General features: G+C 39.0%; 1 protein-coding gene across 3 annotated transcripts in view; it reads left to right on the top strand.

Annotated features, from left to right (window-relative positions):
* Positions 1–12,618, top strand: part of CERS6 (ceramide synthase 6) — a 291,461-nt gene that overhangs the window by 272,294 nt on the left and 6,549 nt on the right. For 2 of the 3 annotated variants that reach the window (XM_020990906.2, XM_020990908.2), the window contains exons 9-10: positions 9,454–9,610; positions 10,215–10,238. In XM_020990906.2, coding sequence (XP_020846565.1) covers positions 9,454–9,610; positions 10,215–10,238 — 181 coding nt within the window. The remainder of the gene's footprint in view (positions 1–9,453; positions 9,611–10,214; positions 10,239–12,618) is intronic. The other variant, XM_020990907.2, reaches the window with a different exon arrangement.

The raw sequence follows: 12,618 nt of genomic DNA, 5'->3' as shown, positions 1-12,618 counted from the left end.
AAGGCAGGACAGCATCATAGTCTTGTCTAGTGATTTTTATGAAGTGGACAGTCATCTTTCTAGGATTATATGAGTATTCCTGCCCAAAGGAAAGGGGTAGACTTGGGTGGGGGAAGGTCTCTAAAGGTCCCAGTTTTCTAAATTTACTTTGGAATTGACAGAGAGACATGTGGTTCACAGAAAGAGACAGAGATTTTTAGGTCTCATGAATACTCAAACCCTTGTAGTTTGTGAGGCATCTGCAGGCTAGTAAGTGATGTGTTTTCCTGATGCTTTTTTCCCTTCCTTTCTCATTGCATTCTGTCTTTCATTTTAAAACATAAATAATGGTGTATAGGCATAAAGATGGTAGCATGCCCTTAGTTCCATCTCCAGGAGCAGAGGCAGAGCCTCATTTACCTATCAAATGTGCAGATTACATCACTCCTGTCAGCTGTAATCAATAGAATGGCCATTTAGCCACCATCACAACAAACTCCTTTGGCCTGAGTCTGTGCCTAATGAGAACCTTTCTCATACAGAAGTTTCCATTTAAGCATCTGTTGGGAAAATATAAATGGCATCAACCTACTCCAGAAGCAAGAAGCCAAAAATTCAGCATACTCACAAGAGGCAGGTGAATAGCTAAGGTCTTTCATTTACCCAGGAGACATAGTACAAAATAGAATCCTTCTTCTGTATCTGTTCTGTCACGTGGGTAGTCAGCTTTTCATTTTCTGTGTCTGCACCATGGTCTGGGGTACAGAAGAGTATGGAGAGAGAGACAGAGAGAGAGGAAGCTGGGACTTACAGAAACAGGGCAGGACCCAGGAAGAAGAACCAGGGCCCAGAATTCATAATGGAGCCAGGACTGATCAGCAGTCAGGACACATATAAGTATCATAAGTCAGATTAAGGCAGTGGGGCCAGAACCAAGCAGGTAGGAAGGGACCAGGAACACATAAATCCCAAAGAGCAAGATATTTGATCAAAGCAAGGGTAAGGCAAGATGTCAGCAACCTAGGGAAGCAGTTTGAGCAGGAAACATGGGGCATCACTAGCAAGGACACCTCGATACAGACAGCTAGGTGGCGCACAGTGTTGGGCTTATAATCAGGAAGATTTGTTCAAGTACTGCCTTAGATCCTTACTAGCTGTGTGACCCAAGGCAATTCATTTAACCTTTCTTACTGTCAATTAGGAAATTTCTCATCTGTTACTGTTACAATCTTTTTTCATGAATGAGATTAAAGCTAAGTTATATATGATAACCAGACATGGGCATGCAAACCATTTTGTACCCTATACAGGCGTTCCTTTTTGAAATTATTTATATAGTTTGAACATTCTTTAAATTTTGGTGTCCAAATTCTCTCTCTCCCTCTGGCTTCACCTCCTCCCATTGAGAAGGCAAACAATATGGTATCAATTATAAATGTGAAGACATGTAAAATATATTTCCATATTAGCCATGTTGTAAAAAAGGGGGGGGCAAGAAAAAATAAATTGGGACGCAAGTGTGCTTCAATCTGCACTCAGAGTTTTGGTTCTCTCCCTGGAAGTAGATGGCATTTTTCATCATGAATTCTGTGAAATTGTCTTCAATGACTGTCTTGATCAGAGTAGCTAAGTCTTTCATATTTGATCATCACTGCAATATTGCTGTTTTCAGGTATGATGTTCTGTAAACCATGTTCCTTTTTTTTTTTGCCTTTTTTTTTAGGCAGGTGGGGTTAAGTGAATTGCCCAGGGTCACACAGCTAGTAAGTGTTATGTGTCTGAGGCCGGATTTGAACTCAGGTCCTCCTGACTTCAGGGCCAGTGATCTATCCACTGAGCCACCTAGCTGCCCCTGTAAACCATGTTCTTAACCAATTTTCATGGACCTTTTTTGAAGCCCAAATTCTATGGACCCTTTCTCAGAATAATGCTTTTTAATACCTTAAATAAAACACAGATTACAAAAGAAATTAACTATATTGAAATATAATCATAAAATTTTTTTCCTAAAGTTCATGGATCACAATTTAAGAAACCTTGCTTTAAACTGTCAGACTAAAAGCTGACAAATGTGCTGACAAACCCCAAAAGTCAGAAGAATTCTGAGCTGTGTGTATCTTTGAAACAAATATTTTAGAAAAGGACAAATCTGGGGGAAAATAAAGCCTGAATAGTATAAAACAGGTGGAAACTGCCCTGCAGATATTACTTCAGGCCCAGGCTATTCACTGTCACAGGAAACCCTAGAAACTCAGTACTTTGCTTAGGTAACCTATTCCCTCACTTTTTCTCTCTTAAGTGTGGGTTTGGAATGTCAACATTTCAATTACAGCTGCTGTTTTGTGAAGTAGATTTGAAATGCATTTATATGTAAAGCCTCCTTTGGGCTAAGAAAGGCATGTTGGTAGGTTTTTGATTATCTTTAAGGAGAGCCTGCATTTTGCTGGTATGGCAGTGTGCACATAACATGTGTGTGCTAAGGCTCTCATATTGAGCCAGAGTTCTGAGTTGGCTTTTAGAGAGTACCCTAGTTTTAAGGTAAATCTCCACCCATGTTGACTCATATTCCTCATGGAAGACCCTTAATTTTTTTTTAACTCATCTCAAGCAGAAGTTTATGATCCTATTTATGACCCTGAGTGACATTGACACCCTCTCCCTTCCCCCTCCAAAGAAAGCTTACTGCCATTAGGCAGATCTTCTCAAGGTGAAGACATTAATTTTATGTGGCACCTGGAAAAAGAATATTACTTTTCTTTTTTTCATGCCTGGTGATCTAGTAGCCATTAGCATGGTTTTATACAGATAAATCGAAAAAACTAAGCTTTGACAGGTTCTTTTTTGGTGATCGATCCCTTCCTTATCTTCAGTGTCTAACCACATGACTCATTTGTATAATGAGATTGCTTCAGGAATTTTTTAAAAACCCACACATTTCTTGTTCTCTCTGTCATCCTTAATGTTTCAGACATCATTATGCTATGACACCAGCTATTAAGTTTGGTGAATACGTAAGATATATAAGAACTTACTATGAGAAGTATGATCCAAAAAGACCAGTGTGATGTCTAATGTTCATTAAAAATTTTAGTTGGAAAACTGCCAAGTAAGTAAGTAGTTAGAGCTTTGCTGAATGTGGTGACTACAGAAATCCTTTTATTTTGAGGTTTGAAATAGACCACAGATTGTAGATAGAGAGTAGAATACTGTAATTCACAGGGGGGAATCCCAAACTCCATAACTCCTCAAGTCTATAAGGGGCTTATTAAAGTAAGGCTCATCTATCTTTTCTATTCTGTTGCTTATAAAACAGGTTATAAACCTTGCTCTCCTTCCTGAATATATCCATTTTCCACCTTACCTTGTATAATATTTATGAGATAATCCAATTTAGCATAAGGGATCATTAAAAAGTAAGAAGGAACCATAGGAGAGTTATAAGATGTAGTCCAAGTAGAGTCTTTTACATTTTGTAACAGCCTATTAAAATTACTCTCCTAGGTTGAGTTATTAGAATTCAGTGACTAATGATTGCCAGGGATTCTTTATACTCTAAAATGAATAATAATTAAATCTTTTCTTCTTTTCGATGTATGTTTATAGCTCCTACTACTTTTAATTACAGCCATGCATATTGGATGAAACTTAGAGGGGGAAAATGGCTAGCTCATTCATTTGATGAAAGAATTCTTATAATGGGGTGCATAAGACCTGTCAAATCCAGTGCCTTAGTCTCAGAAGACAAGGTCCAATCAGAATTACTCTGCAGCACTGGGTCGGGCTGTGAGACCCATACCAACAGTGTAGTGCAGAAGGCAGATAGAATGAATTATTCTATTTTAAGTGTGCCAAATCTCCCATCTTGTGGTTAGGTGCTGCTAATTAAAAGAAAAAATGATACTATACTATATGGTGGTGCTCTCTAATTCCACATACCTCTCCATCTCTTCTATCAGGATGTTATCATTTGGCCAGTGTTTATGCTGTGATATCTGTCATTCTCCATGCCCTTGTACTAATTGTCCCATGGATCAATTATCTCTATGCAAATGATTCTCAGATCTATTTGTCCAGCCCTAGTCTATCATCTCCAATGGCCTACTCAAAATTTCGAACTAGATATCCCATAGATGCCTTAAATTCAATCTGTCTAAAACTGAACTCTTCATTCCTCTCAATTTCCCCCTACCCCCAACCTTTCTCCTAGTCATGTAGAATTACAACCTAGGCATCATCCTTGACACCACAGTCTCCCCCACCCCAACTCCCCACTGTTGTTCAGTTGTGTCCAACTCTTTGTGACCCCATTTTGGGGTTTTCTTGGCAAAGATACTGGAGTGGTTTGCCATTTCCTTCTCCAGCTCATTTGACAGATGAGGAAACTCAGGCAAACAGGATTAAGTAGACTTGCCCGAGGTCATACAGCTAGTAAGTGTCTAAGGCCATATTTGAACTTAGGAAGAGGAGTCTTTCTGACTCCAGGCCCAGCACTCTATCCACTGAGCTACGTAGCTGCTCCTTCTATCTTCATATTATCTCTCAAATATGACCCCTTCCTTCCCTCCTCTGATATTGCTATGAGCCTGATGTAAATCTTTTATCACCTTATACCAAGAGTATTACAATTGCCTACTGGTTGGTCTCCCCACCTCAAGTATCTCCTCATTCCCATCCATCCCTCACTGAGCTGTTAATTGAGCTTTCTAAGCATGTCACATCCTTCTCCCCCCAATTCAATAAACTCTAAGGGTCATTTAGTCAATAAACATTGATTAAGTGTCTGCTGTACGCCAAGCCCTGTGCTAAAACCCTGGGGATACAAAGAAAATCAGAAAACAGCCCTGGCTCTCGAGGAACTCAGAGTCTAATAGGTAGACAACAAGCAAACAAGATACAGAATAAATTAGAGATAACCAATGGAGGGAAGGTACTAGATTTAAGGGAGAATCAAGAAAGACTTTTTGCAGAAAGTGTTATTTTAGCTGAGACTTGAAGAAAGCCAGGAGGAGAGCATTCCAGGCATGGGGGTCAGCCAAGGGAACATGCTGACAGTCAGGAGATGGAGTGTCTTGTATGAGAAATGGCAAGAAGGACCAGTGTCACTGGATCTCCGAGTAGATGGGGTAAGAGGGTAGTGTTAGATATAAAAAGAATGGAAAGGTGGTGGAAGGGGGCATAGGATGTGAAAGAGCTTTGAACATCAAATAGGAATTTTACATTTGTTCTTGGAAGCAATAGGGAGGCACTGGAGTTTGAGTAGAGAGGTGACATGGTCAGACCTCTACTTTAGGAAGATTACTTTGGCAGCTGGGTGGAAGATGGGCTGGGATAGGGAAAGACTTGTGGTGTGACATGGTCAGACCTCTACTTTAGGAAGATTACTTTGGCAGCTGGGTGGAAGATGGGCTGGGATAGGGAAAGACTTGTGGTGAGAAGATCAACCAGCAGGCTACTGTAATAGCCCAGGTGTGACATGATAGGGGCCTTCACCAGGCTGGTGGCAGTGACAGAGGAGAGAAGGGGATATATTATGAAAAATGTTACGAAGATAGAATCAGAGATCCTTGACAACAGATTGGGTTTGAGGAGTGAGGGAGAGTAGCAAGGTGAAGATGACAATATGAGCCTACGGGACTGGGAGGATAATGGTATCCTCAATAGTGATAGGGAATTTAGGAAGAGAGCAGGATTCAGGGGGAAAGACAGTGAGTTCAGTTTTAGACATGCTAAGTTTAAGATGTCTATAGGACATCTAGTTCAAGGTGTCCAATTGGAGATGTGAGACTAGAGATCAGCAGAAAGAGTAGCACTAGATAAGTAGATATGATAATCATCTGCATGAAGATCATTGAATCCATGGATTCGAGTAAGAGCAGATGAAATAGTATAGAAGATGGCCCAGGACAGAGTCCTGTATCTCCCTATTACCTGTAGGACCAAACATGAAATCTTGTTTGTGGCTTTTTTGTGGCTTTTAAAGCCCACTTGTACCTGGCCCATTTGTACCTACTTAGCCTTCTTACACTTTACTCCCTTGCATGTACTCTGACATCCAGAAACACTGACCTCCCTGCTTTCTCACAAAAGACATTCCATCTCTCAGTTCTGGGCATTTTCACTGGCAGTCTCCCATGCCTGGAATCCTCCCCATCCTAATCAATGCCTTCTAGCTTCCTTGGCTAAAGTCTCAGCTTCAACGAGAAGCCTTTCCTGAGCTCCCTGAAACCTAGTGCCATCCCTTTTAGGGCACCTTCAATTTATCCTGTTTAAATATTGTTTGTACGTAGTTGTTTTGTATATTGTCTTCCCCATTAGACTTTGAGGCCCTGAAGAACAAGGGTTTTTTAAAAAAATTACTTTGTATCTCTATTGCTAAGAATAGTTCCTGGAACTTAGTAGGAGCTTAAGAAATGATTGTTAAAAAAAATAAAAAAGAAATGCTTGTTGACTTGACTGTCCCACATGCCTGGAATTCACTACCTTCTTGCCTTTGTCTTTGCTTTTGCCTATGCCTCTCTTCCTTCAAGAAGGCTTCTATTTGAAGCCTTTCCTGACTCCCAACTGTTAATGCCTTCCCCTTCAAACCACTTGGTATTTAACTGCTTTATATTGGTTTGTATTTTGTGTGTGTGTATATTTTATATGTAGTGATATACATCCTTGTCATCTGCATCATTTAAATGTAAGTTCCTTGAAATTAAGGAGTTTTCATTTTTTGCACTTTATTCCCAGTGCCTAGCATTGTGTCTGACACACACACTCAGTAGGTGCCCAAGAAATAAATGCCTGTTGATTTTCATTTATTTTAAATGTGTTTTGAACACAAATTTTCAGATAAGGTAATCTCTCTAGTTCAATTATTACTTATTTCTTATTCTTGTATATCTTATTTGGTTGACAATTGCATGAAAAGGACTGAAGTACTTTTAAACAATATTGCACATGGTACATGCATTGCACATAGTAGGTACTTATACATGTTTATTGATTAATTTTTCCAGAGACTAATCAGTGCCTTTTCAACCCACTAGAAAGGGAGCAAAAAAAGTTCATTTGACATCTATTATAAATGGCCACTATAGTGACAAAACAATGGTATACTCTTTAGTGATCTCCGCTTTGGTTTCTTTCTCCCCTCATTTCTAGAGTTCATTGGTTTTTCTGAGACCATATAATAGTGCAATATTTCTCTCATCTAAATTCCCAGTATTTTGTGATTATTTTTCATGCCTAGCTTCTCACTGAGATACATCCTTTGGTGCCCTTATATTTTCCCAAGTGTATCAGGAGGCAGCCAAGTCAGTTTTCAAAGAAATCCTGTTACCTTTGAACAGCATAGCAGAGGTGCTACAGCCTGCTATAACATAGCTATTGAATTCTGATGCAGCATTTCAGAACTTAGTATGAGCCCCTTTTCACCCCTGACTTGGCAGATGTTCTAAGTCCATATTAGTGTGAAAGTGTTAGTGTAACAAGGCATATCTAGTACCCCTATCATCCCCATGGCATGTGCTCGTATTGTTATCTAATGAAACCTCCTTTGTAATGAACAAATGAACAGTACTGTCCAGCCAGAACTCCTGTTTCTGTAGAACCTTCTTTTCTGTTAAATGAAAAAAAAAATCCAAATCCCCTGTGAAATTCAAAATAAGCACAGGGCTCTGAGACAGAGCTCAATGAGGAGGGAGATTCTTGGGGCTCTCAGTATGCCCTGCTGTGCTCATCACACAAGCCTGGTTTGCCTCTGTTACTACCCAGAGAAAGAGTAATTGATGACATGACCATTTCTGCTATGTGACAGCAAGGCAGGTATCTGGGCAGTAGTGGGGTTACTTACTGGCATATCTAGTACCCCTATCATCCCCATGGCATGTGCTCGTATTGTTATCTAATGAAACCTCCTTTGTAATGAACAAATGAACAGTACTGTCCAGCCAGAACTCCTGTTTCTGTAGAACCTTCTTTTCTGTTAAATGAAAAAAAAAATCCAAATCCCCTGTGAAATTCAAAATAAGCACAGGGCTCTGAGACAGAGCTCAATGAGGAGGGAGATTCTTGGGGCTCTCAGTATGCCCTGCTGTGCTCATCACACAAGCCTGGTTTGCCTCTGTTACTACCCAGAGAAAGAGTAATTGATGACATGACCATTTCTGCTATGTGACAGCAAGGCAGGTATCTGGGCAGTAGTGGGGTTACTTACTGGCGTATGTGCACATCTTTAGAAACAACCCAGCAGGACACAGGGAATAGTGGTCTACACCTCCAGAAAAAAATGTTCAAAAAATAAATTTGTGTTATAACAAATAACCCAAACAGGCATCCTCTAACGGTTTAGCTAATTACTGGAACTGAGGAAAATGAGGAAGGGGGGGGAAACCTTTCTGCTCCTCTTACTCCTCTTCATTCTTTCCGCTCTTTTGCCCCATCTTCAAAATGAAGACAGTTCAATTTGAGCCATCTCTCATGCAGTTCTCAAATTTTGTCCTTACATAGACCACTTTTAATAGGGCAAGAGACCCTTATGCCACCTAATCTACCTACTAAGAATTATAGAATCGTAGAGTTGGAAAGGACCTTAGAAAAGAACATTAATATTGAGATCAGAGGCCCTGGGTTCAAATCCTGCCCCTGACACTACCCATGCAGCATTAGACAAATCACTTAATCTTCCTGGGTCTCATGTTTCTTGCTCTGTAACAGGAGAAGGCTGGCTCATTGTCCTCTAGGGTCCTAGCTCAGATCTAGGACCATGATTATCTAGTCCAACTCCATCATTTCATAATTGAAGAAACAGAAGCCCAGACAGCTGGAGGTTGCCAGTTACTGTCAAGAATTGGGACTAGAATCCAATTCTCCAAATATTCCTTCCATAACACTTCACTGCCTTTACTTGAAACCACAGAAAGTGGTCATTAGAAATAATGAGAACAATAATGTTGTGTTTAATGAAAAATAATTTTGGTCTGAGCCTATGATTTTATCAATGAGATTTTGTTCATATGATTTCATTGGTGAGCTCCTTTCAACAACCCAGATCAACAGCTTGTCCACAACTTCTAGTCTGAGAGAATTGCCCTAGCCACTAATAGACCAAGTGACTTGCCCCTGGTCACAGAGCTAGGATGTGTCAGAACTTGAACCTAGGTTCTGCCGTCTCACTTGAACTCCCACTGTAAACTGTGCCATATTGCCCTTGATGAAATATTAGTGAGCAATAATATAATTTATTCATGCCAAAAACAAAAGTTCAGATAGTGTTACATTGCAAACACTGATACTTTTAAGCAGCTAGATTTTGAAGGAACCCCCAGTCTTGTGGATCTGTGGGCCGTACGTAGAGAGGCAGTGCTCTAGGGACTCAGTGATTGGAGGAATCTGCTGGATGTGGGATGCTCTAAATTGTGTCAAGAGCACCAGTGATATCAAAGTTACCTGGGCTGTGTTTGATAACTATTTGTTTCTTCCTTTCTCTAGGGTATTAAATACAACATTGTTTGAAAGCTGGGAAATTGTTGGACCATACCCATCCTGGTGGGTTTTCAACTTGCTACTGTTGCTAATTCAAGTCCTGAATTGCTTCTGGTCTTACTTAATTATAAAGATAGCTTGCAAAGCTATTTCCAAGGGCAAGGTAAGGCAACATCAACCTTGTCCAACGTTTTTCTGGGGGAAATGGCATTTATTTTTTCTTCCAATCCTGTAATAACTTGTTTTATTGTTCTATATTTTATCAAAACAGTTGTTCCTTAGTCCTTAATGTAAACTTTAGTCAATTTAAGGCTGTATTTTCCTACTCTTTTATTTAGTGTTCCTTTATGGTGGAAAGCATTAGCATTGCTTCACTGATGTTCACATGTAAATGTTCTCCATTTACAGCTTTAGATTTAATGATAGCATGTTGTTTATGTGCTTTTTCTCTGTCATTGAGAAGAGAATATATTTACATTTTTCTCTTTATGAGAAGAGCATTAGTTGAATGCTGTTCTTTCTCCATTTTGAATACTTCTTTTTTCTCAAAAGTGATACTAGGAAAGCATTATCATCCAACTGAATTTCAGTAAAAACAAATTGAATCTCTGTTATTTACAGTAGACTCATGAGGCTGATTTCCCTGAAGTCTTCTCTGATTCTAATCCTTAGTCATCTGTCTGTATTTGACAAGTGATTTCTCTGAAACATCCTCTGTGACTTTTTTTTTTTACTTGTCTGTTCTCTTCCTCCTGCCATCCTGGAAGGCTGGGAAATGGAATCCTTTGCATGTAAGTTTCTTACACCTCTATCTGTACTTATACTGAGTGACCATAACCTGTTACAGGGGGCTTTAAAGAAAAAAAAAATTCTCTATGCATATGTTTCTAACATGATTGAATTAACAGAATGCTCCAACTCAAACTTACTCATGAATAACATCCACTTCATGCCCCTACACACCACTGACTGCAATCTAACCTAGTGTGGAGGTGTTCAATTTTACATCCCTTGGATAAATATAAGTCAACATTTCTTCAGAATAGTTCCTGTATTGCTTGCTCCTCTATCTGATCTTCCGTTATGGGTTTTAATCCTTAAAATATGGGTGAGACCACAGGATGTAGAAGAATGTGTTCCATCCACATTAAACCTTTTGGCAAACCGACAAGGATAAAGTAGAAAATGCTGGGCTTTAGATCATGACATTACTCGTTCTTCAGAGGAGAATAACAGAGCACAATACTCAGGACCAAGCACAAGGTTAGGAGACAGGATTTCTGAGACCCAATGCCAGATCTTCTGTGGATTCTCTGCCTGCCATCCAATGTTATACTTCTCCATCCTCTCCAGGGTTATTATCTAGGGATAACACAGTGCTGGAATTTTCTCCAGGGAAGACTAAAATCAGCCATCTAAGTTTGCTAAGAAAACAGGTGACCAACTCCTTTGTAAAGGTTAAATGTATGCATTAAACCTAAGGGTTGGAAAATTTAAATTCCATTATCCAAAACGGCTTTACTTTTGTTTAAAGTCCTCATTTAGGAGGAAAAAAAATTAACAGCCCAGACGGTTGTGTGAACGAAAAGTTCTAGGACAACACCAATTGAATTACTTTTATCCTTATTACTTGCTATTCTATCAGACTTGTAATCCTCTTTGGTTTTTTCTCCCATTTTATGAAGAGATGGGCATTAGTCTCACTACAGATATCATGCTTGAGAGCATCTTAGCTGCTGTTCCCAGCTCATCTGTGGCATTAAGATTTCTTCTCAAGCATGACTTAGAGATTTGTGTTTCCCAGAGGGAAGAAGTGAATCTGGTGTCCTATATTACTTTGTTCTCTGAAGGTAGCATTTATATAGATTTTTCCTAATATAATTTAGCCCAAACTCCTCAAGCCTGCAAATGTAGATTCTTTTTATTTGTAGTAGCATGTATGATAAATGGGGGAAAAACATATCCTAGAGCTTAATTTTAATATGCTGGGGACCTATGCCATATTTTATCTTACAGGTAAAATAAACTGATGACATCCTTTAGGTATTTGAAGAACTAAACCTTCTCAATTTGGGGGACCATTATAGATGAGCTTTATATCAAATAGTGTCATAGGTTACAGTGTAGTTATTATAAATGAGTAAGCTTCAGTTTTGAATAGATGGCGTTAGGAGTAATGAACAAGATTAGACAGATTTACATTGTACCAAGCTAGTAGGAAGATTTTCAAGGCAGCAGGCTTGCTTCATTTTTTCCCCCCACTAGAAAGGAGTTACAGGGTCTAGGTTATTTCCCAAACTTTATTTATTCAGGATCAGCTGACTCTACTAATAAAGTTAAGCATTCTTAAGCACTTAGGTATAGGAGAGTATATAAGGATGGGATTCTAGCCATAGTATTTTAAGTCTTTTCTTAGAGTTGTTTCCCCACCCCCACCTCCCCAAACTTAAATAACTTTTAAAATTGCCTCTTGTGAAAAAATTGAACCCCACAGAATATGCCTAGATCCGCTTATGTCTTCTCGTAATCCATGATTACTGAAGTTTCAGACCCCATTTTTCCTGGAGGCAAGACTTCTTTAAAACACAACTACAGCATTTCTTCCTTAACTAGCTTAAACCTTCCATCTACCCATTTTCTGACCAATAATTTATATGTGTGTTAAGGTCATAAGAATGTTTTACTAACCAAGATCTAAGTGAAATAAACAAATATATTAAAAGATTAGGATAGTATTTCTCTCTGGACTCTGTTATTTTATCCATGGCTTCTTTTTCTAAAATTATGAAAATCAAATTCAAACTTTTTTTTTAAGAAGTCATAACAAGATCTATCAGCATGAGAGTCCCAGGCTTTAGCGAACAACATGGGCCAGTACAGTCAAATATTGTCTGGCTAATAATCTTATCATTTTATTTCATAGATTCCCCTTTTTAAAATCTGTCAGTCCCTAGCTGGTGGATTTGGTCTGGTAAGGCTATTGATGAATGATATTTTAAATGTTTGAGTGAGACACCTAAACCTGAACCCCATTATTTTAACAGCTGATTCCTGTAATTATCTTGCAATCCTACAGCAAGTTTTTCCATCCAGCTGTGCTATCTCATCATTGGATCATAGATTTAGAGCTAGAAAAGACCTTTGAGTCTGTCTAATCCAACCCTGTCATTT

The sequence above is a fragment of the Phascolarctos cinereus genome, unplaced genomic scaffold (assembly GCF_003287225.1).
Source record: "Phascolarctos cinereus isolate Bilbo 61053 unplaced genomic scaffold, phaCin_HiC Scaffold_726;HRSCAF=1367, whole genome shotgun sequence".
Lineage (NCBI taxonomy): Eukaryota > Metazoa > Chordata > Mammalia > Diprotodontia > Phascolarctidae > Phascolarctos > Phascolarctos cinereus.
The sequence above is the reverse complement of the archived record's forward strand: the minus strand, read 5'-3'. Positions and strand labels throughout refer to the sequence as shown.